The sequence below is a fragment of the Sturnus vulgaris genome, chromosome 19 (genome assembly GCF_052056855.1).
Source record: "Sturnus vulgaris isolate bStuVul1 chromosome 19, bStuVul1.hap1, whole genome shotgun sequence".
Classification (NCBI taxonomy): Eukaryota; Metazoa; Chordata; class Aves; order Passeriformes; family Sturnidae; genus Sturnus; species Sturnus vulgaris.
In genome coordinates this window covers 4,374,755-4,398,247 of record NC_142261.1, presented here as the reverse complement: position 1 = coordinate 4,398,247, position 23,493 = coordinate 4,374,755, and the positions used below count along the sequence as shown (strand labels likewise).

At 50.2% G+C, this 23,493-nt stretch overlaps 3 protein-coding genes across 4 annotated transcripts; 2 read left to right on the top strand and 1 right to left on the bottom strand.

The window, feature by feature from the left end:
• LOC106852329 (sodium-dependent serotonin transporter-like) lies at positions 1-6,932 on the top strand. Its single transcript, XM_014874857.2, has 13 exons — positions 1-175; positions 1,880-2,014; positions 2,095-2,314; positions 2,463-2,601; positions 2,784-2,918; positions 3,593-3,696; positions 3,942-4,069; positions 4,149-4,261; positions 4,501-4,632; positions 4,728-4,827; positions 5,039-5,139; positions 6,462-6,629; positions 6,852-6,932. Exons 1-13 carry the CDS (start codon positions 1-3, stop codon positions 6,930-6,932), a joined length of 1,731 nt encoding a protein of 576 aa, XP_014730343.2.
• Positions 6,933-7,872: 940 nt separating this feature from the next.
• On the top strand, positions 7,873-9,915 carry C19H12orf76 (chromosome 19 C12orf76 homolog). Its single transcript, XM_088175813.1, has 2 exons — positions 7,873-8,027; positions 8,132-9,915. The coding sequence occupies exons 1-2, from the start codon at positions 7,937-7,939 to the stop codon at positions 8,215-8,217; spliced, it is 177 nt and encodes a 58-aa protein (XP_088031939.1). The 5' UTR covers positions 7,873-7,936; the 3' UTR covers positions 8,218-9,915.
• Positions 9,916-10,912: 997 nt separating this feature from the next.
• ANKRD13A (ankyrin repeat domain 13A) lies at positions 10,913-23,261 on the bottom strand. 2 transcript variants are annotated; one of them, XM_088175811.1, is made up of 16 exons: positions 22,800-23,261; positions 21,211-21,264; positions 20,513-20,645; positions 20,275-20,399; positions 19,790-19,835; positions 19,039-19,182; positions 18,450-18,645; positions 17,814-17,880; positions 16,861-16,942; positions 16,138-16,196; positions 15,401-15,537; positions 14,956-15,113; positions 14,427-14,528; positions 14,067-14,218; positions 13,807-13,871; positions 10,913-13,008 (listed from the first exon to the last, which is right to left on the bottom strand). In XM_088175811.1, exons 2-16 carry the CDS (start codon positions 21,217-21,219, stop codon positions 12,804-12,806), a joined length of 1,680 nt encoding a protein of 559 aa, XP_088031937.1. In that variant the 5' UTR covers positions 21,220-21,264; positions 22,800-23,261; the 3' UTR covers positions 10,913-12,803. The 2 variants fall into 2 exon arrangements, with proteins under 2 accessions (XP_088031937.1, XP_014730579.1); XM_014875093.2 differs by lacking the exon at positions 21,211-21,264.
• Positions 23,262-23,493: the final 232 nt, after the last annotated feature.

The following is a 23,493-nucleotide window of genomic DNA, read 5'->3' as shown; positions in this document are numbered from 1 at the left end:
ATGGCAGAGCAGCCCTGCCTGGGTCCCCCCGCCAGCCCTGCACCCCCAAACCCCCGCACCCACCCCAGGGACAAGTGGAGTAAAAAGATGGATTTCCTCCTCTCCGTCATCGGATTCGCCGTCGACCTGGGCAACGTCTGGCGGTTCCCTTACATCTGCTACCAGAATGGAGGGGGTAAGGACACCACTGGGCTTATTTAGCTCATCTTTTGGAGAAAAGATTCCTTTTTCCTCATTTTCCATCTTTCCCACCCTGAAAAATTCGCTCTTTCTTTCCCTTCTTTGTTTCCAGCTGCTCCACTTCAGACAGGGCGGTTTAGAGACCGACCCAACTTCTCCCGACATCTGTCTCTTTTCTGTTTGCGTCTTTCTTCATTCAAAATCCTCCTCCACTCCCTCCATCCTCCTTGCCTGGGGTCCTTTCCTCCTTTCCCGGCCTTTCCCCCCTTTCCCAGTGGGGTTAGAGGTGCTTTACCAGCCCTAGGATCACAAAGGGAGAATTAGCATTGTCCGAACCGCAAAAAAAGGATTAAGATCCGTAAATTTGGGCTGGGAGGTTCGCACACTTCACGATTTTGGGACTCTGGGAAGCTGCCCTTTGGGGTGGCTCCTGGTTTAAAATCATCCTCATGAGCATCCCACCCTCCTGCTGTGGATCCTGGCTGGCAGGGCTGGACCTCACGAGCAGCCCTGGCTTTGAGGGATCAATGGAAAGCAAAGACACGGAAACACCACGAAGGGAAAAACCATCAGCAAATGATAACTAAATAAGTTACTTGGAATGGAGCAGGAGAGAAACCCCCCTCACATGGAAATGAAAAAGGAGGGATGAGAATTTTGTGCTGTTTGGGAAAGCACAGTGGATTTAATTGCCAAAGTTGGCTTTCGGGGAGCATCCTCTACTGCTTGGGAAAATTAGAAAGAGATAATTAGTTCCATACTCAAGGCAAAACTGTGGATCCCAGGTGCCCACGTTGGAACACAGCTATTTGTGAGTTGCTCCTGTGGGATTGGGAGCAGAGCTGAGCCCCTCTGCGTGCCTGTGGCTCAGGTGGGAGGTTTCCACCTGCCCCACGCACACGGGAGGGTGAGGAGCTCAGGGAGCAGCTCTGGGGGAGCACAGCCCCATGGAGGGATGGACCAGCACAACCCAGGCTCTGCCTGGAAGGAAAACACTGAAAATACTTGGTCCTGTTGGGGCAGTCCTGCCAGGCAGAGAGGGGGGCTGCAGGAGGGTGCTGGGGATATTTGGGATACTGGACAGGGATATTGGGGATTTTGGGATTGTTAGGGATGCTAGAGATGCTGGAGGTGTGGGGATTTTGGGCATACTGGGGATACTGGGAATGTTGGGGTGCTGGGGAGGTTGCACCACGCACACATCTGTCAGAGGGAGGAGCCGTGGGGGTTAAATTAACTAATCCCAGCAGAACTCGGAGAGCAGTTCCACTTCCAAAAGCTCCATGGGGTACAAGTGTAGCCCCAGTAAAAATGAGGATGTTATGAATAATGCAGATTACAGCGTTAATTACGTGTCTTGGGGTGGCTGTGCATATTCAGTCAGATTTTCCTCCAAAACTCTTCCAGACCTGAGGGGTGCTGGGTGTCCCCTCCCCTGCACCCCGATGGTTTGTGTGGTTCTTTGTTCCATCCTGGCCAAACGGGAGGGCTGGGACTGCAGCAGGGCTGTCCTGGGAGCCCAGGAAGCTGGAACACCGAGCAGGGTCTCACATCTCTGAGCTCCTCTGACCAGATCATTTCCAAAGCTTCTCACAAACGCATCCAAACCTGCTGGGGCAGTGCCAGGAGGGAGGGAGGTGACAATGCCGTGGTCCCCCAGCAGCCTGGTGGTCACCCTGCTGTGCTCCCCACCCTGCAGGAGCCTTCCTCATCCCCTACACGCTGATGGCTGTTTTCGGGGGGGTGCCCCTCTTCTACATGGAGCTGGCCCTGGGGCAGTTCCACAGGACAGGTGCCATCCCCATCTGGAAACGCATCTGCCCCATCTTTAAAGGTGAGACACCCCCAGCCCAGGGGACACCGTGACCCCCAAAGCCGGGCCCCAGGGCTGAGCCCCAATCCTGCTTTTCCCAGGCATCGGCTTTGCCATCTGCATCATCGGCCTCTACGTCTCCTTCTACTACAACACCATCATTGCCTGGGCTCTCTACTACTTCTACTCCTCCTTCTCGGGCACCCTGCCCTGGGCGAGCTGTGACAACCCCTGGAACACCCCTGACTGCACCAACTACTTTGGGAAGAGCAACGTGACCTGGACCAACTTCTCCAGGTCCCCTGCCGAGGAGTTTTACACGTAAGTGCACAGATGGGGATGGTGTGAGCTGGGCATGTCCCTGAGGGGGCTCTGGAGCAGGCTCTGGAGTGGGAATGCTCCTGAGGAGCTCAGGGGATGCCTGCCTGGGGCTGAGCCTGCTCCCAGCCGTGGGGATCCCTGCCTGCAGGAGGAAAGTCCTGGAGATACAGAAATCTGGAGGTCTGCATGACATCGGGGGGATCCGCTGGCAGCTGCTCCTCTGCCTCTTCCTCATCTTCACCATTGTCTACTTCAGCTTGTGGAAAGGGGTGAAAACCTCCGGGAAGGTGAGGAGGGCTCTAGCACTGCCCTGGTAGGATCACCTGGTAGGATCTTGCCACCCACCTGGCTGTGGAAGGGGGAATGTCACCTCCTCCTCAGCCCTTGCCCCTGAGACCACCCCAAGGGAGCCCAACACAGGGGTTTGGGTGCTCAGTGGTGCCGTGGGGTGACAGCTGCCTCTCCCCAGGTGGTGTGGGTGACAGCCACGCTGCCCTACGTTGTCCTGCTCATCCTGCTCATCCGAGGGGCCACCCTGCCTGGAGCCTGGAGAGGAGTCGTCTTCTACCTGCGCCCAGACTGGGGCAAGCTCCTGAGCACTGCTGTGAGTGCACGGTGGGACCCCCTGCCCGGGGCATGGCAGCACCCAGAGCCCTCCAGGGGACACCCACCCACCCACCTGGGCATGGCAGCACCCAGAACCGCTCCCCAGGACACCCACCCAACCCTGCCCATGGGTCTGGCCCCACCACAGGGCAGTGGGGCCCTTGTTCCCACAGAAACAGAGGCGCCCTGGACAGGCTCTTGGAAATGTAAATCCATAATTGAATCACCCATCTCATTCTGGCCAGTTTTGTTTGTGCTGTGCTCCCCCCTGGGCTGACAATGGGTTTCCTGTGGGTAATTACCAGACAGCACTTGAGAATTCTCATTAAAGGTAATGAGGGCTGTGCTGAATGTGCTGGGCAGGCTCGGGGCTCCCCTCCACCCATCCCTGCTCTGAGCGTGGGCGAGCACGGGTGACACTGCTGAGTTCTGCTGCTGCAGCACCCCGGGGTGGAAATGAGCTCACTCCATGCCACAGCAGCTCCTTGGCTCCCAGGACATCTCCTGGGGACACAGGGCAGGCAGGAGAGGGGATCTGGACACGTGTGCCAGCACAGCCCCACCCCGTGCCATGGGGTGTCCATGCCATTGGTACCGTGGGGCACCTCCCAGCCCCATCCCACCACCAAGGACCCCCTGCCCTGCCCATCTTCCTGTTGCTTCTCCCTCCAGGTTTGGGTGGATGCTGCTGCACAGATTTTCTTCTCCTTGGGCCCTGGATTTGGAGTCCTCCTTGCTCTGGCCAGTTACAACCATTTCCACAACAACTGCTACCGGTGAGGGGCCATCCCGGTGGGCACAGCTGAAAGTGGAGGCACATTCTGGCAGCTCCTGGTCCCCACGGCCACGTCCCAACAGCTCCTGGTCCCAGTGGCTGCAGGCTGGGCACCTTTCCCCATTTCCCTGCTGGCTTTGGTGTGACAGGCCAGGAGAGGGAAGTGGAGATGGGGAAGGCCAGGGCAGCTGGAGAGGGGTGAGGATTGACCTGGAGTGGGGTCTGTCCCTCTTTTCTGCCTTCCAGGGATGCACTTGTCACCAGTGCTGTGAACTGCCTCACCAGCTTCCTCTCAGGCTTTGTCATCTTCACCGTGCTGGGCTACATGGCTGAGATGAGGGACGTGGAGGTGGAGGATGTTGCCAGAGATAAAGGTTCTCCTCTTCCCCAAGCGAATTCCCACCCCCAGGGCTGTGCCAGGGAACAACCAACCAAGCCAGTGTCCCCTCCCAGGGCCCAGCCTCCTCTTCATCACCTACCCTGAAGCAATCGCCAACATGATGGGATCCACCTTCTTTGCCATCATTTTCTTCCTGATGATGATCACCCTGGGGCTGGACAGCACGGTAGGAGCTGTGTCCCCAGCAGGGACTGGAGGTGGTCATGTCCCATGGCTGATTGTGGGGTGAAAAGGGGAGTTATGGCCTTGGGAAGGGATGGGATGGGATGGGATGGGATGGGATGGGATGGGATGGGATGGGATGGGATGGGATGGGACAACCCCGCTCTGCCATGCAGATTTTCTTGGAGAGCAGGACTGTCCCCATATCCCATTCCCCCCACTATGCCAGCATTTCCTTTGCAGTTTGGAGGCTTGGAGGCCGTGATCACAGCTGTGATGGACGAGTACCCCCAGGTCCTGTCAGGGCGACGGGAGCTCTTTGTCCTCGGCCTCATCACAGTCTGTTTCCTGGGCTCCCTCAGCACCCTCACCTACGTGAGTTCCACTGGCCCCACCCTGCCCTGGCGCCCCACACCCACCCCCTTCACCCCTGTGGGGTCTGCAGCCTCCCCCTCCCCGTGCTGCTCCAGGGGGGAGCCTACGTGGTGAAGCTGCTGGAGGAGTTTGGTGCCGGCTGCTCCATCCTGGCCGTGGTGCTCCTGGAAACCATCGCTGTCTCCTGGTTTTATGGTAAGAAACTGCTTCTGCAATGGAAAACACTCCATGGGCACCTCCACGGCTGTGGGACCCTGCACGGGTGAGTAAATCCCAGGCACTGGGTCCCGTGTGTGGCTCCTGGCCAGGCTGGGATGGGAACAGAGGGTGCTGTGTCTGCGTGGATATCCCTGACCCCATGTCCCCCATGGGACCCTGGGGCTGTGAGTGGTCTCTCCTCTGGCAGGGATCCAGAGGTTCTCCCACGACGTCAAAGCCATGCTGGGCTTCACCCCAGGGCTCTTCTGGAAGCTGTGCTGGGTCGCCATCAGCCCAGCCTTGCTGGCAGTGAGTATCCACGGCCAAATTACAGACAAGGTCATTGCTGTCCTTCTGGACATCCTGCAGGACAGCCACTCCTCTGTGCTGCCCAGCTCCCTGCACCATGGATAACTCCCCTCTCACTCACACGAGGTGACCAAGCTGCCCAGCGAGTGGACAGGGCTGTGGGATCTCATGCCAGCCCTCCCTGTGTCGCTGCTCCAGCCACAGTGCCCACAGCCCCAGGACGTCACTGACAAAGGGAGCTGGAAGTTCATTTTCCAGGCTTTTCCGTGCTCACACGGGCGCAAGCTCAGCTTTGTCTCATCCCCCCAGCACGCAGCATCCCTGGCAGGGCTGGCCACGGGTCCATCTCCCGTGTGCTGGGCTGGATCCATCCCTTTGAAATGCCAGCTCCCACGGCACTTCAAAGGCTGCCGTCGGCAGAGGGGTCTAATCTCAACGGATCTGCAGGAGAAGAGGCCTTGGGAGGATTAATTATGGCTCTAAGCGCTTTGCCCTGGTTATTAAGAGAGGAGTATTATCATCAAAGCACACAGCAAATGGTTTTGTTTCAGCACGGGGCTGAGCAGCCCTCGTTGGCTCACAGGGCTTGTTAGACAGAGGCCCCCAGCCCTCACCTAGCCAGGGGTGGCAGCCTGGGAGATGTCCCTGTGATGGTCATGCTGGCTGGGATTTGGGGGAGCAGCAGGACCTGGATGGTGCTCATAGAATCATGGAATCACACAATGGTTTGGGTTGGAAGGGACCTAAAGACCATCTTGTTCCATCCCTGCACCCTGATAGCCTATGGGGTGAGCTGCCATCAGTGCTGGAGCTGGGGAGATCAGATAATAATTTAGGTTGGAAAAGCCCTCCAAGATCAAAGAGTCCAAGCATTAACCAGCACTGCCAAGGCCAGCCCTAACCCATGTCCCCAAGGCCCACATCTACACATCTGTTAAATCCCTCCAGGGATGGGGACTCCACCACTGCCCTGGGCAGCTGTGCCAGGGCTCGACACTCCTTTTGGTGAGGAAATTTTCCCTGATGTCCAATATAACCTGGCACAACCTGAGGCCATTTCCTCTGATTCTGTCCCTTCCAACCCTCATCTGGCTACACCTTCCTGTCAGGGAGCTGTGAGGAGATAGAAGATCCTCCCTGAGCAGCCTTTTCTCCAGGTTGAGTCCCTTTCCCAGCTCCCTCAGCTGCTCCTGGTGCTCCAAATCCTTCCCCATCTCTGTTCATTTCCCTGGACACCACTCCAGCCCCTCTATGTCTGTCTCGGTGTGAGGGTCCCAAACTGCTCACAGCACTCGAGGCCCCTGTGGCTCTGCTCGTTGCAGTTCATTGTCATCAGCTCCCTCCTGGACCAGCCACCCCTGACCCTGTTCGACTACCAGTACCCCGAGTGGAGCATCTCCGTGGGATTCCTCATTGGAGCATCCTCCTTCATCTGCATCCCCCTCTACACGGTGTACAAGCTCGTCTGGACACCAGGGTCCCTCAAGCAGGTCAGGAGCAGGATGGACAATCCCACGGCTCCTGGGTGGGCTGGGATGGGCAGGGACCCCACTGGGGTCATCCCGGGGTAAGTGGCTGATGCATCCTCAGCATCTTTGTTGGTGTGGCATTTAAATCCCACCGGGAGAGCTGCGGGGGAAGGGCTCTGGGGAGCGTGGCTCCAGGGCAAGGAAGGAGACGCTTTTTTTTTTCGTGCTTTGTGTCTCACTCAGCGCCTCGCCGTCTGCATTCGGCCCGAGAAAACCACGCGAGCCCCCCAGGCAGAGGGGGTGGGCATGGCCCCCGTCCTGTAGCACGGCCGGGGGACACGGACCCTGCTCGGGCTCGCTGCTTGGCACAGCCATGGGGCAGTTGGCATCGCCCTCCTCACCACGGACCGCACCCGGCACCTCCACGAGAATCCCGGTGGAAGCGGCACGTCCCGTTCTCCCTGCCGGCAGGAAAACCTGAGATCCACAGCAGGGAGAACGGGAGCACCGCTGGGAGCCAAGGGGGTGGAGGAGAACCCAAACTCTCGGAGCAGACGGAGGAATTGCCTCGCTCGGAGGTGCCTCCGTGCATGTCTGTAGCTGTGCTGAGAGTGTTTGGAAAATAAAGGTGATGCCGATGCTCGGAGCTGAGGGGAGGGAGAGGAGCCGGAGCTCGCCGTGCTGTGTTCGTGGATTGCTCAGAGCTCGGGCTGGGCTGCAGGACACGGGGGCTGTCGCTGTCCGGACACGCCTTGTCCTGCTACAAACACCCGAAATCCGGCGGGGGAATCGCCCGAGCCCGGGGGTGGCTCCCAAGTGCTGCTGAAGCCGGGCAGGTCGGTGCCTCCTGCCGCCCCATCCCGGGGGATCCAGGGAACAGGCATTTGAAGAGGAAAAGAACCTAATATATCTCATGTTAAAACCAAATCCTAAGTCGGGGTGAGGCATCCCTGAGCCGGTGTGAATCAACCTGCCGTGGCTTCCCAGCGCAGCATCACCGTTCCTCCGTGTTTGGAGTTCATAAAACACCTGAAAGAACCCGCGTTCAGGGCAGCGGGGGTTTGGGGGAACACGCAGGGCTTGGGGGGGAGGAGATGCGCACGGGGGTGAAGGGAACACGACGGGTGGACACGCGGGTTTCCCCCGGGCGGGCGCTCCCGGTGCCGTTCCCGGTGCCTTTCCCGGTGCCGTTCCCGGTGCCTTTCCCGGTGCCTTTCCCTCGCCCCGCTCCCCCGGAAGGCCGGTCCCGGGGCGGGGCGGGCGGCAGGAAGGGGCAGGGCCGGGCCCGGTGCACAAAGCCCGGCGGGGTCCGTGCTGTGTCGGGCGCGATGGGGCTGGCGGCGGCGCGGGGCTGGGCGCTGTCCCCGGGCCCTGCGGAGCGCAGCCGGCCCTACGCTGTGCTGCAGCACCAGAACCTGGGTGAGGGACGGGGAACACCGGGTACAGCCCGGCCACGACCCGGCCGAGGGCTCGGGAGTTGGACAGGGAGTGTTTAATTGATGTTCTTTCTCTTCTCACCGCAGTGCTGCTGGGCAGCATCCTCAGCGCTCTCCTGCTCACCATCATCCTCATGGCCATCTGTGTCTACCGGCCCGTGCGGCGGCGGTAGCGGAGCGGGACCCGCCGGGGCATCGAGAGAATGCTGCATCCCATCTGGTTCTGCCACCTGGTACCCACCATCCCAGCACCGCTTCAGTCCTGCCGGTTCTCCCGTCTGGTACCCATCGTCCTGGCACTGCTCCGGTTCTCCCATCTGGTACCCACCATCCCGGCACCGCTCCGGTCCTGCAGGTTCTTCCATCTGGTGCCCACCATCCCGGCACTGCTCCGGTCCCGCCCGGTTGTCCCCTCCGGTCTCCACGTTCCTTTAGCCGCTCCCTTCAGCTGCTGGGGATGCCGTGAGGATGTGAGTGTGGCTTTTCCCCCGTCTCTGCCCGTGCTGTATCACATGGCTCCATCGTGATGTGGCTTCCAGCAGTGGTCATGCCGGGTGCTGGAAATCACACCCTCCCTCAGCAAACAGACTCCTGGAGCTCCTGGAGGCGTGTCCGCAGCAAACCCGTCTGGCTCGGAGCAGGGGCTGGAGCAACGCGCCTGCCTCCCAAATCCCAGCGTTTTGGCGAGGCTGATCCGACACCGTGTGCCCGAGAGCATCCTCGGGGCGTGCAGGCACCCGAGGCCTGGGCTGTGACAAGAGCAGAGCGAGATTTGGGGACATTGTCCGAGGAGCGGCTCCACGTGCTCAGTCACACCGCCACTACTTTTTGCTTTCTGATTAATCCAGGTCCTTGTTTGAACGCTGAGTCCTGGGGCTTGGAGGAACCTGGAATAGTGGGAGGTGTTCCTGGCAGGGCAGGGGGTAGTACGGGATGAGCTTTAAGGTCCCATTCAAAAATATTCCAAAGGTAAAAGCCGAGTGACCCAGCCAGCAGTGGATGGGGGGTCTGATCCATTGCTGCCTCTGAGCAGGAACACTGATGCATGACCCAATCCTGGTGTAGTTTTCCCGGGCCAGGCTTCTCCTTCCCAACGTTATTTGCTTTAACTCCTGGCTAAAAAGCCTCAAATAGCCTCCCATCAAACCAGCCCTGCTGAACCTGTTGGGAACTGGGGTGCAGGTGAGGGATTCCAGCATGTGCTGGTCACTGTCCTCCTGGAAACAGGAGACTCCAAAGGTCTGCAAGCCAAGCAGATGCTCTGGAAGTGTTTGAGCTCCAGCCAGACCCATTTTATGCAGTTTCAGTAACAAGTGTTTACACTGAATCCCATTTCCATACAAATGCTGCTATTTTGTTTTGCACTGCTCCAAGTAGTAACTGGATATTACTAATTATTACTTTGATATTTAACATAGGGGTGTTTTGCTTAGTAATTTATTTAGAGTTTTAAAATGTTAACTTCCAGAATAATTTTTGTTGACCTGTTCTCAAGCCCTTGTGCTGCATCTGAGGTGTTTTCCATTCTGTTTGAAGGACACCGAGTGCCGGCATTGAAGGGGGATTTTCTTTCTGTTTTGTGAAATGACAGAGCGAGCCTGCCCTTGAACAGATGGAGTTGTTAATCCAAGAGTGAGGCAGCACTGTTCTATTGCTTTCTGCTCCCCCTTTTGCTCACTGATTCCTGTGTTGATGATTTTTCTTGGTCCTTCATCTCTTGTGAAGCCTGGCCTGCAGCCTGTGCTGCTCGTGGGGGTGGATGGTGAAGCTCCCAGCCCCAGCTCTGCATTCCCAGGAGCAGAATTCCTGTTTGCTCTCATTCCTCACTCCCTGCTATGCCTCTTTGTACAAATAAAACGCTCAGTAAACAATCCAGGCTCTTATTTATTCATGGCTGTGCTGTTTGTTATTAACTGGGCTGGAGCTCCACAAAGGGGTGAGGCTGTTCTGATTGCCACCTCCTGTCCCCTCTCATGGCTCCTACCTTGTTTTTAGTAGTGCTGGGGGAAGCCAGGGAACAGAATGGCAGTGCTGGGGGAACATTTCCATGGATGTTTGTCAGCAAGGAGCCGTTTAAAAGCACAATGGAAGCACATCCTACAGCAGTTGTGCAGTTTCCAGCAGCTCAGCTACGAAACAAAACTCAGCCAAAGCAGTGGAAGAAGAGTTTCCAAATAAAGAAAATCATTAATTACTGCTGTAAAAAGCCTTGAAAGGGGGTCAAAAGCACAAACATAATCTTGCTTTCAGGAACTAACAGCATCAACTTGAAGAACTTTTAAAGCTGGTTATAGTTTTAGAAGAAGCTACAGGTGTTTGTAACTCAGCTTCTACATCAACCTCAACTTGTCTCAGAGAGGTTGGACTCTATTGTTACACAACAGTCTTGGCCTCAATGCTAAACTTACTCAACCCTCTGCTCCTCTCTTACAAGGTGTAGAGAGAAATTCATAGGGTTTCCTGCCTTTCACTGCCTTAACATCTATTTTGTACTGATTCCCCCTTTTCAAGACCGGGAGAGTCAAAACTTGGCTGAAAATGTCCAAAAAGTGTTTCTGGGGAAACAGAATGTGTCTGATTCACACTAAGCCAGACGTACTTTGGAGAATTTCATAGGTGATAATGTCACTTTAATGTAAAAAAAGACAGATAATTAGTGAAAAAAAGACCCCAAATACAGTGTTAGAAAGAATACCTGCGTGGTGTAATGTGCAGTGCCTTTGGTTTTTCTTGCAGCACACAGAGCATGTCCATCTGACATTGAAAGGGTTAAGTCAGGCTTTAAGAGAAGCAGCACCTGGCTGAAGGAAGCAGGGCCTTCTAGTTTTAGCAAGAATACAAATGTCAAAGAAAGAAAAAAAAAAAAAACAAAAGCAAATCCAATTTATTTTACAGTCCCAGACTAAGAAGCAGGAGCGTAACAAAACTTCAACTGAAAGTGCTCAATGTTCTTTAGTTTAAATATAAAACCAGAACAAGTCAGCTTGAAAAATGCTATTTTTACCCCTCTTGTAACCTTTGAAATGCTTAGCAGAAGACAGGCAATGCCAGGCAGACGGGTTTGTAAAGGCAACAGCACTCTTTATTCCCACTGGAGGAATGCCCACGCCTCCATCTCCTACCTCCCACCCTATCAGGAGCTCAGCACGAGGCCTATTCCCTTTTCCCCACTGTGACAGTCACAGGAATCCCCTCTGCAAAGAAAGAAATTCCATCCCAGCCCACTGCCCCTGTGCAGGACAGTCCCCATTCCTGCAGCACCCAGGAAGTTGTTTTTAGAGATGCAAGTTGTCCCAGGGAACAAAACCAATGTGGAGAGACCAGTCCTAGTGTATTCCTGAAGGGATTGTGATCATTTCCTATGTAAAACAATGGATTATTTGTTTAAAATAGGGTTCCAAGTTACCAACTGCTCCACTGGTTATGATCAAGTCCATTTTATAGTGATTTTACATTGGTTAATTAATAGTTGGTCACCCAGAACCGCCTGAAGAACAGGAGCAGTGTTAGGAGCAAGCTCAGAGCAGCTGTACCAAAGGTTCCTCCAGCCCTGCCAGCCAGAGCAGAGGGATATTGCTCACATTTATCAGCTGTAAGGCTTTCCTGTGGCTGTTCTTCGTGTACCTGTGGAGTGCACCTGAGAGTCACAGTGTGAGTACTGTAAACACCGAGAGAAGTGCAGATAAAAGAGCTACAAAGATCCTGTATGGCCAAAAACCTGAGGAAAGCTGGTTAAAACAGACCTAGGAATCGTTACAAGACCAGTTTGATGAGTGTAGGCCTAGTGGCTTGGTTTAAAATCAATAAAAATATTCAGGTAAAAAAATAGATGTATTCACATGGAGGACGAGCGCTGGGGTTTTAAAAAGCAACACACGTTTCCCTTGCAGAATTAAAACTTCTCTTCCAATAAAGACACATGAAAATCTCACCTGAATTCTTCTCCTGGCTGCATTTAGCACCCACACTCAGCCATGCACACCAAGAGATCCCAAAGAAGGACCTGTATCTATCCCTTAATTTCTTGCTGCACTCTGAGCAGGGGAACGAGCTGGTTTGGAATCACTGCAGAAACTGCTGCTGTACTGGACTGATGGTCCCATTTCAGCATCTAAAATTTTACTGGCTACTTGTTTTGTCCTTTTTCAGAAAGCACTAGTTTAATCTGGAGCTTGGATGAGCTGTTCAAGTATAAAATTATCCCTCTTAAGCCAAAAATCTCAGTAACTAGAGGAGAGATAACCACATCTAAACAAAACTAACTGAAATCATCTGTCAGAATGAAGAACTACCGTGTGTGTATAGGCAGGGAGATGCTCTCCCATCAAACTGGAAAAAAGCTGGAAAAAAAACAGGCTATGGCTTTGAATTATTGAGAAATAATGAAGCAGATGAGTATTTCTTTGGTAAGTAATGAAGTTTCCCTCCTGAACTCCCCATAAATCAGGCTTTCAAGCTTTACTGCAATCCTACATCCTGATGCAAAGCAAAATTTCCATCTGCTCTTCAATAAATAAGTTTAGATAAAAACATTTCCTTCAAAGCTAAGACTGCATGGTTGGGGAGCCAAACGTGGAGTCCTACGATCTAGTAACTCCCCCAAACAAAAATAAATCAAGTTTTTGCAGCTGATGCCAACTTAGAAGGCAAGTGAAATGTTTCCTTAAGCAATCCAGGAGTGGTATTCAGACTGAGAGCTCTGAAAACCTCCAGTTTTACACAGATTTGGTCATCCTTGCTTCAGGAGGTCACTTAGGAGTTATTTTTCCACAAGGGAGAGTTGTAAAACTTGCTGAAGCTCTGCATCTTCCTTTTCCCGACGCTGCTTCTCCTGCTCCTCCTGCTCCCGCACAGACAATTCCATGGCAAGCTGCAAGTCTTTCTCAAAGCTGGAAGTTTCACTGGAGCTGCTGCTGTGGGAGTTCCCTGATCTGATCCCTGTCAGAAAGCTCTCCTGCAGTGCCCTGATGGAAAAGAACAACTTTGAGAAGTAAAAGAGACACAAGCCTATCTCATATTCATTGCAATGATCCTTCCTGGCAACTGTTGTAGACTCACAAATCTGAAAATCTCTCCCCGAGGGGAGAAAACAGTTTGAGGATATGAGAGCAGCTGTTCCAAGGAAAATGTAAAATTCCCAATGTGAAACCTGGATTCCTTTGAATCTTTCACAGATACCAACAGTTATATTTTCAATGGGCCTCTAAAAGCATCCTCTGGTTTAAAGGATTTTCAGGAGAACCCCGAAGATTCAGTTCTTGGTTTCTTTGCACTTAACTGCAGAAAGACTCCACAGTCATCAGAACCAATTTTTAAGTGGCCATTAAATCTATGTTTTTAAGGATTACATAAGGATTTTGAAAAGAAAGAAGAGCTGCCTTGAAGTATGTAACCTTTAACAACCAAACATTCAACACAGAGCACCAAATTCAGAGTTTTAAGAGCAGAAGAGGAGGACTGGGTTTGTATAAAACCAGTCTTATTCTTATTTCATATATTCAACTTATTCTATTGGGTAAAGGATCTGTTGTGTGCACAAGTCAGCCCCACAGCTGGAAAGAGCTACACAAAATAAACCAGGGAGGCCCAGTTTGGAGTTCTTGTTTCTTGGAAAGGCTGGAAGAAGCACAAGAAGAAACCTCGAGTTTTCTGCTATTGCTACTCATATACACCAAAAAAAAAATTGCCAAATTGCTTCATGCTACTGCTGGGGGTATTTTTGCTCTGTCACTGCATGGCTTGATGTGAAAAAAGGTACTTACTTCTGATACTGCACGTTGAAGTCTGAGGAATATGGAACTGCTCCGTTGGAAAGCACCCCCAATTCCTAGAGATGGGGAAAGAGACAATTCCACAGCAGTCATCAGATCTGAAAGCAACCCTTAACCCACCTTTATTTCTTCTTTGAAATACATTATTTTTATCTTCTAAGGTGTTAGAAAACTGATCCTACACTGGTTTCCTTCAGCTCTTACTGCATGGTTCTTGTTCAAGCTGCCACTGCACAGACCCCAGCACTTACTTTGTTTGGAGCAGACTCCAACAAGCTCTGCTGGATGGCAAACTGCATGATCTCATTATCCTCATCCTGCACATGGATGTTCCTGCCATCATCCTGGACGTGGTAGGATTTGGGGATCTCAAACACCGACTGGTCAACCTCGAAATTAGCACCTACAGAAGCCAAACAAAGTTAAAAATAAAAATACGCCGTGCCCTGTTTGTAACAAGTTGTAACTGAAAAGATTGTGAAGAATGTTTTTGCAGTAACACATTGCAGCTCCTCCTGTTCCATTCCCTGCAGTTCAGCTTCTCTCTGCTCTGTGCATTCCAGGGACAGGGATGTAAGAAGGTGGAATCTCTGCACCTTCCCACCCCTCACCTGCATCACTCTGTGCACTTCCAGATGTTCTCTCAGCTGTCCTGCAGCTGTTGACATTTTCAAAAGTAATTCGGGCATTCAGCACATGAAACAGGGGAATTTCTGTAAGAGAACAAGATTTCTGTCAAAATGAGAACTCCTACTCCACTTCCACACCCACATCAAACCCTCACATGTTTATGGAATATATTCCACAACAGCTTCCTATAATGACAAAACACAAGGGAACTCATTTCACCAAGCTGGCTTTAGTTTTTCCTCAATCTCTCTCTAAATCTCTTGTTTTAAAATAAGATTTGTGATATTTAAGGCACTGAAGCTAAGAGGAAAGGGCCTGACAACAGATCATTCTCAAAGAAATGACATTGCCTTTAAAATGATATTTCTGAATTGACTCCAGATGTACAAAACAATGTTTTAGGTAGCAGTGAGATGAGTAAAAGGCCAGTGTGACTTTTTGTTAATAATAAATTGCAAAACCAAAGGAAAAAAACGGACAAGATGTTACAATAAAACTGCTAAATATTACCAATTTTGACAGGAAATCCTGGTGGAAACTCCAGAGTGATGAAATCCTTAAGTCTGGCAAAATGAGCACTGGTTCTGGCCATCAGGTCAATGATTGGAGTGACTTGTTCCATAAGAGACAAGGGGAACTCTTCACTCATCCACAAGGTTGCTTTAAATCTTAAAGACAAAATAGGATAAAAACATTCTAAATTCACAGTTTAGGAACAGATGCAAAGCAAAACAGGCAGCTGGGCAGTGACAGGAGGTTACTAACAAGTAACCAAATGTTTGCTTTGACTCAGTGGAATTAAAAATAGAATATAGCTGAATACTTCAAGATCTCTCTTCTGATTAATCGTGAAAACTGGGGAAAGAAAACACACTGGATATTTGTAAAAATGATTTCCAGGGATTAGGTAACTGGGAAGAGATGAACTAGAAATAGTTAAAATGGTATTTCTCACTTCTGTGTTCTAACTGTGACTTCCTTTGGTCTTCCTATGTCTCTGCCTTTCAAATCAAATTCTGGGTCGAAGTATTCCTCCAGAGAAATAGCAGTGGGATTGTTGGTTGCAGCATACTCTGTTGTTCTGGATGTACTCTAGAAAGAAAGAGAGGAAAAAAACAACTCAAAAAGTACTGAACAGACAGTGGCTACTACAAGAAACTTTAAATTTACCCTTTGTGAAGTAACTCCTTCTCTATTTCAGGCCGTGAACACCAGCTGTTATTAGACTGGTTTTACTGAGGTTAGAAATCTCCAAGCTTTTTGGAGACAGGTAAAAAAAAAATCTACTTAGATACTTTAAAGCTGGAAACCAACCAGAAATACACACACTAGCATTTCTAGGCTCCAAATCCTTTAGTAAAGTCAAAACTTGGATGGAGAATTTGAACCCAAAATCTCTAAATCCCTGTGACTGTGCAATGCCATCCTGAGAGAGAGCCAGCAAATCCATTATCCACTGCTCTTTTGCAGTTTAGAAGCAAGGGACTTTCTAAAGCCATGTGGAATTATGGAATGGTTTGGGTTGGAAGGGATCTTAAAGTTCACCTATTTCCAACCAAAAAAAAAAAAAAAAAACAAAACCACATCCTCAGGGGAAATGAAAACCTCATAATCAAAACTGCTGCCAAGCTAAGGAAAATACCTCAGGAGTTCCTACTGGCACAGTGACCTGTGCTGACATCAGACACTCACCTGAGCACCACATTCATGCTCCACTGTCCCCAGGAATGATTCCAGGGGGTTCCTATCAGCTTCAGGTAACAGGAGGGAAAACAAAAACAGCCATTAGTATTAATTAGCAGTAAAATTGGCACTCAGGCCAGGCTTCCCAATCAAAGGGAAGTTGTTCAGGTCTCCTGTGAGCTTTACCAGACAAGCCCAGGACTTACAGCTGATGGTATAAAATAGGTACAACACACAAAATAGAGCAAAGATTTTCAGTGGTTTCTATGATTAGCAGACACCTTTATGAGTGCCTCAGCGGCCCCAGGGTAGGAGAATTTCCATATAAAGTTACTGACTGGTCAACCTTTACTCTAATTCAAGTAGCAGAAGAAATTAGTAGACTAAAATAAAAATTCCAAGCAAACAAAGCCTCTGTGAATCTTGTATTCATGGCCAAAGTGAAGTAAGGGCAGGAATACATTCCAGAGCAGAAAAGTGCAACCTCTTAAAACTGTCAGTAAACTTTCAACAGGTTTGAAGAGTTTCTCCTTCCTCTAAATACAGCTGGGATAAAACCAGGTTCATTTGTAGGTTAAGAGTGACATAATGAGCTGCCTCAGACACAGAAAACATCAAAGAAAAGCAGGGCAAAGTCAGCAAGAAGAGAATTTCCTTGTTTGTCTGACACAGAGGAGGTGTCAGAAAGCCAAAAAGTTCTATTTATTCCAAATTTTCCTATGAGGAAGATACCTTTATATCTCCTCTTCTCCTCTTCTGTTAAATGTTCTGTTCTGATGCGTGTGATCACGTTCACGTTGTTTGCCATGTAGACCTTGAAAAAAATACAGGGACAAAAAACAAGCAGCATCACAGGTTAAAGAAAGAGTTCCTTAGTAAAGCATCATGTACACAAAACCAACTGAACCAACCTCAACACCAGACAGGCATTTCCAAGAGATTTTAAGATGGAATGGAAAAGAAAACTCAGGGAACACTATTTCTAATCAGAAATTAGTTATAAGACCTCAGAAATTATATTTAGTGACAGTTTAGTCCTGCAGGAACACTAATGAACCCCCTGCCCAGCTGAACAGCCCTGCAGTCTTACCAGGAAAAACATACAGATAAATGTCAAAGCTACTCAGTACCTACTCTTCTGGTGAATGAAATTACAAAATGTAATTTATTGCACCAATTCCCAAACCTGGAGTAAACACAGGCAGGGAAACTGTGATTCTGAACCTAAATTCCTACCACAGTAAGGCTGTAAAACCACCCTGAAAAATACTTCACTGAGGTGAAATGGAGGTTAAAACCAGTGTCAGGTGGAATCATTCTAAGAAGTTGTGACTCAGGTGCAGGGCAGAGTCCAGTTCATGAATTCATGATGCCACTCATGGCTGCAATGTTAAAGTGTGAGTTAAGTGCCAGCCTTTGGAAGGGAAGGACTGTGAGCAGCTCTGCTGAACCTCCTGTCCCTCTTCTCCCCTCTTTGATCCCCCTCTGTCCCCTGGTGACATTCCTGCACATGAGCTCCATCCCTCCCACAAGGCTGGAAGTTTCTCACTCCAGCCCAATTCTGCTGGCAACACAATGAATGTCCCAATAGGAATTTTAAGACCTAAAAGTCAGGAAATACAGGAAAAGCACAGCCAGACTTCAATTTGCTGCAAGATCTGTCAGAAGAACAGAACAGGCTTTACCTTGGCTTCATAACCATTGACACCTTCTGATTTTTCTGTCCTCCATACCCAGAATCCAGATGTGGTTCTGACAAAAAGGGAACACCACAAGTGTCTACACAGCTGCATTTCTACACAACTCACAGCTAGTTCTGCTAAATCTGATTTTAAACAACATTTGACAGATTAATTCCAGATACCTGGCTAAATAGGTGTAGTCACGAAGAGAGATAAATCTGTGTCTGTTAAAAGACACAGTGTGCACATTTACTTAAAACATTCATGTGAGAGTTCACTTATTTGTTACCAAATCCAAGTTCCTGTCCATCAGTTCCAGCAGGTAGATTTAGGTGAAACAAACTTGCAGTGAGCAATTGACTCAATCTTAGAGGCCTTTTCCAACCTTAATGATTCTATCCCACTAACGTGATAAACTGGAAGTTTTCTGCCAATGATTTCTTTCAACTGAGAACTTTTTACCAAGCAACAGTGGCAATTTGACCAACCCAAATTTCTTTATCTAGCGATTTATGAAGCCTAAAGTAATTTCAACTTCGATTATTTTTAATTTTCAAAGCTTTTGCGAGCTTGTCATTAAAGCTATTTTCAAACATAACACCAAAATGTTTATTTGCTAAGAGAAGCTCTCTGTCTTACCTCTCAAAAGCAATGTTTTTGGTGTCAAGGCACGTGCTGATGATGGGAGTTGTAAGGCGCCTCTCCACATCTTTCCTCTTGGGCGTCATTGATCCCAATGTCAAACGTTTCATGTGCTGGGAGATCTCAAACCTTTCTGTCGTGACAAACTTGTCATCGTGGTTGATCTCGATGAGCTCTGCCCAGCCACCAGTGTCTGGTGGAAAAAGGCACATTTCAAGTTAAAAAATTCAGCAAGTGTTCCAGGGTGAAAAGCTGGGGGTATATCGTGTATCAAACCTGAGTGTTTCTGCACTCAGCTGGGATCAAACTTGGAGATGGAGCTAAAATTATTTTTTATATGTAGGGCAGCAGAAAAGAAGAAGGGAAACTGTAAAATACTGAAATTTTAGCCCTATTACCAAATTTTTGCCTCAGATTTACTCGAAGCTAAGAAATTAAACCATCATAAAACAGCATCTCTATGAGACACGAACACAAGCATAAAACATTCATACAACACAAGAGGCGTTTTCCGTGTAAAATCAGGATTTCCCACTGTGCTCGCCCAGTATTTGGGGATCAGTGGTGCAGCAGGTGAGCTCTTTACCTTCTCCCTTGAAGATGACAGTCCTCCTGCCCCTCTCCCAGCTCATGTTCTCAAAGCCCAGCAAGGTGATGTCGACTCGCAGCTTGGCCCGGCTCTTCCAGATGCGGCACACGTCGCTCGGGCACACCCTGGAGACCAGGGGCACTGCAGAAAAGGGAGAAATGGAAAACGTGCAAGAGGGGCAGCACAGAGGAAATGAATTCAAGCACGGGGATTGCTCACTCCTGGGAATGTCACTCCAGAGGAGGTGAGATACTGATCGTCTTTAGCTTAAAGAACAACCAGCTTAGGGTAAAACTGGCCTAATTTAAAGATGAATATGAAAAGGAAGATGACATTGCTCAGACTGAAAGGTGTGAAATGGCATAAACCCCATACCTGCTAGTCTAATAATTTGATATTTGAAATATTTAGCCATCTCTGAGGCCTAGTGTTCATTCCTTTCAGGGAAAAGCAGGGGCTTCCCAAACAGCTACACGTGACACACAATCACTTCAGCCATGGATGGCCAGGGACAGGTAAAAAACCCTCAAAAAAAGTCTTCAGCAATTGCAACAGCTGAATTCTCCACTACCAAAAACCAACCAACTAAATAAACAGGAAACAAAGAATAATTGTGCAACAAAAGCACAAGAGGTCATTTTGAGATAGAGAAGGATTCCGGGGAGAGACTATTTCCCTGCCTGTGCTGTGGGACATTTGTAACTCATTTTTATAGCTTGGAATTGGTAACAAGGAGTAGGATTCTTACCCCAGCTAGTGAACTCCCATTTCATTTCCACATAAAAGTCAGGAGTCTGCAGAAGGAAAACACCTGATGAATACCTCATGAAATAGTGACATACAATGCAGTGTTTCCTGTGAACATTTTAGATAAAGGAATAAAAAAAGGACAGCAGAACTGGCAAAATGGTAAGTGAATGCTAAAACTGAAATTGAAAGCAGCAAACACAACAGGCACTGCCCTGCCCCTGCTGATTTCTGGAGAGCTGTTCTTCCTTGTTTTACTGGAGGGGCAGTAATGTCTTCCAGATTCAGCCTCCAAAATACTGACAAAGCATTTAAATAAAGTCAGGGAAAAGCCTCCATGTCCCTCAGCACAATGGAATATGCAGGTTGGAACAAAACACAATTGCCCAGTTGATTGCAATAGTTCACTTAACTGAACTACTTGAATGAGAATTCAAGCAGTGATTTCAGTCTGGAGTGAGAGCTTACACTTCAATAAATCATTACCTCATTAATTTTCTGCAGTAACTCAGGAACTCCTCCGAGGGTCATGGAGGTCTGCTGGTAATCCCGATGCTGCAGGATCAGCTGGACCATCTCTGGATCCCCTGTGCTGACAGCCTCATGCAAAACTGAAAAAAAACCCCAGCCACAGCCCTCGTGTGACTCTGCTTGCTGACCAAAATTCCACATAAAAACAAAGAACATCTGCTACTGAAAGAATCCCACCCCAGGCTGTCCTTACCCGTCCATCCCTGCGCGTTCTCCTTGGTCACATCAGCCTTGTGCTGCAGGAGGACCTTGGCAGATTCTATGTAACCCAAGGAAACAGCCAAGTGCAGCAAGGTCCGGCCCCGCGGATCCCGCTGGTCAACATCCTGTCAGTGCCCGAGACAGAAACAGGGCAGCTCATCAGAGCTTGCACAAACACAGGGCTAATCCAGGAGTCAATATTCCCTGCCATTCCCACGGATCTGCTCCCAAAAATCTACTGCACCGCCCTTCTGTGGGGCTGTCTCGCTTCCCCAAGTGAATAAAAGGAGAAGCAGAAGGGGGGCCTATGAAATGACAAAAAAAATTGTAGGACAGGAGTTCTTGTTGGCGCCTCTCATTTCTTTTTCTGGCATTATTTCCCCCTCTGTCTCCCCCCAGAAGGCTCAGGAGGAGATGGGAGGTCTTGTCCCTGTGCATCACCGAGAGGCTGAGACCCCACCAAGGCTTAAACTGTACAACAAAATGGGGGGGAAAAGGAGAAAAAAAAGACAACAGGGCATACAACACAGCTTTTGGACAGCACTTTTGGAAAGGACAGAAGCAGATGGTGTTTCACAAAGCACACACAGCACAATGAGGAGTGAGGGCATTCTCTACAAGTCACTAAAATAAAAAAATAAACTACACAGGCACAAATATCCAAAACATGCAAGCACAACATACTCATACCTTACACATTTTTCACTATTAGCTTAGAGATTTGAAACAGAAGAGCATCTATAACTAAAGGAAAAGGGGAAAGTCAATAGCAGAATGAGAAAGGAAGGTTATTATGCACGTTAACAGCGTTATCTGGCAGCTTCAAGTCAGAATATCTCACACAGAGTGGGAAAGCTTCGCTTTAAAGCATCTTCACTTCTGGGGTGGAACATGAATTAATTTGCTTCCCCACCTCCTACAGCTCCAACACTGCAGCACCAAAGGGCTCCAAGGGTCCCTCCCCACTGGTTTTTTTTTGCTGTTCCCTGGTCCCCACATGCCCGACCCCATTTGCCACTCCAGCTGCAGCTGGGAAGTGACTTCGATCCCTTCACGCATCCCTCTGGCAGCAGGAAGCTCATCCCAAAGAAGCAGGGGAAAATGTATCTTTGGAATACTTTAAAAAAAAAAAAAAAAACAAACAAAAAAAAGGAAGTATTTAAAAGCCGGTAAAGGAAGTAAGAGCCGCAGTCCATCTTCACAGGCTGCTGGGAATGGAAGGAGGAAGCAGCATTCCACAGGTGGGAGCTGCTGAGTGATCCCTATTTAACCACAGACTCTCACAGGTGTCAGAAATAAACACACAGGAGCAACGTGCCAGTGAGGTTAAAGTTTTGTTAATGCATAAGGTGACACAAATTAGATAAAAAGTGACTGCATTCCAAAGATTCTCCCAAACCAGGGCAGGAACATGCTCTAGGCAGGAATTAGTAAGTCAGGTGCACCGTTAGAGCTGCAGGTGACAGTCAGGAAGGAGGTGGCACAGCTGGTCTTGGGCTCACGTACTTGTGGTGTCAGGTATAATTAATTAATCAGCTCTGCTCATTAACTGTACCTCACTCTAGCCCTTGTCAGAGCTTTTCCACAGCAGCTCAGCCAGAAGGATTTTTGCTGCTCAAGCTCTGCTGCAGCTTTCAGGCCATTTCCTTACGTCATCGTGTCCCAGAGAGGGGACAGCTTTGTGTTTTCTACTCTGCAGCATGGAACAATGATCCATTTTTTATTTTTTTTTTTTTACCAGAGATGCTGAAAACATTCCAACCAATATAAAAACTCTGCCCCCGGTCTTGGGCAGCAACAAATCTATGAGAACTGATGGTGCTCAGCAAGATGGGGGCTGGTTTCATGTCCAGCAGCAGCAGCCACCTTTGCTGCACGTTGACTTCCCATTAAGATAAACACTATTTATTACTTTAATAAATTAATTAGTGTCCATCACAGCTGCTCTCCTTGAGAGACTTCTAACTCCTCCAAAGAGCTACTCTGCAACTGCACTAGACTGCTCAGAGTAGAGCTCTACAGATGGGAAGCCAACGTTTAGTACCTGACGTGAAGGTATGTTCCTACACCTCCGTACATCACTCCCACACCACAAATAAACAGGTAACGAAGCGCAGGGATCCCTCAAGCCCAGCGAACGCTCCTGGCAGCACCACCAGCCTGCTTCTCCCTCGTACAGCAGCGAGGGAGGGCCACCAAGCCCCGCAGTGTGGCACAAGCTCTTTTAGAGCCACTAGCCCCTCCCCAGCAGCCCCCGCAGGGCCCGGGCCCCCCGTTACCTGGTCCTGCAGCTGCTCGTCCAGCCGCCTGTAGTCGTTATTCCACACCAGGACATGGAGGGGGAAGGCGCTGCTGGCCCCGCCAGGGGAGCTCATCCCGGCACACACCTGCGGAGGGGCAGCCAGGGCCCCTCACTCTGCCCTCTCTGGATGCTGGAGATCGCCAAGTTACTCAAGCCTTGACCCCTTCAGCTTCTCGTCTCTGCTGGCACCCACCTGGCCCAGGTGTGTGTGTGCAAGCCTGGGCCACAACCTCCTATGAACTCTTCACCCTTCTCCAAAGGGAGCCCCATACAAAACCCCACCGCGGGGGTCTCCCCTGCTCCTGGTGCCCCTCGCAGCCTCCCGTTCCCGAGGGTCTCCTCCCGGAGTCCCCTCAGCCCCGCTCCCGGGGGTCTCCCCGCTCTCGCCCCCTCAGCCGTCCCCGTCCCTCTTCCCTGTCCCTCCAGGGACGGCTGGGACGAACCACAGCGCGGCGGGAGCAGGGGGGCTCCTCGCGGTCCCCCGCACTCCACCGCCACCAACAACCGCACAGAAAGCGGAAGCTGCTCCCCCTCCCCCTCTGCGGGCGGACAGATGGAACGTCCCGCCCGCAGCTGTCCCATTGCCTTCCGCGCGGGGGGAGCGCTCAGCGCTGGCTGCTCTCACCCCGCCTTCGCCTGGCCGTGGTTTCGTTCGCCCGCCCGCCATGGCG

What these genes read in the sequence shown, in the direction of transcription:
- LOC106852329 (XM_014874857.2), top strand. Translation starts at nt 1, where the DNA reads ATGGCAGAGCAGCCCTGCCTGGGTCCCCCCGCCAGCCCTGCACCCCCA. An exon ending in GGATGTTGCCAGAGATAAAG is followed by an intron (nt 4,070 to 4,148) that starts GTTCTCCTCTTC and finishes GTCCCCTCCCAG; the next exon opens with GGCCCAGCCTCCTCTTCATC. An exon ending in CCCTGGGGCTGGACAGCACG is followed by an intron (nt 4,262 to 4,500) that starts GTAGGAGCTGTG and finishes TTTCCTTTGCAG; the next exon opens with TTTGGAGGCTTGGAGGCCGT.
- C19H12orf76 (XM_088175813.1), top strand. Translation starts at nt 7,937, where the DNA reads ATGGGGCTGGCGGCGGCGCGGGGCTGGGCGCTGTCCCCGGGCCCTGCG. An exon ending in GCTGCAGCACCAGAACCTGG is followed by an intron (nt 8,028 to 8,131) that starts GTGAGGGACGGG and finishes TTCTCACCGCAG; the next exon opens with TGCTGCTGGGCAGCATCCTC.
- ANKRD13A (XM_014875093.2), bottom strand. Translation starts at nt 22,895, where the DNA reads ATGAGCTCCCCTGGCGGGGCCAGCAGCGCCTTCCCCCTCCATGTCCTG. An exon ending in AGCATGAATGTGGTGCTCAG is followed by an intron (nt 15,538 to 16,137) that starts GTGAGTGTCTGA and finishes CTTTCTTTCTAG; the next exon opens with AGTACATCCAGAACAACAGA. An exon ending in GTCACAGTTAGAACACAGAA is followed by an intron (nt 15,114 to 15,400) that starts GTGAGAAATACC and finishes TTTGTCTTTAAG; the next exon opens with ATTTAAAGCAACCTTGTGGA.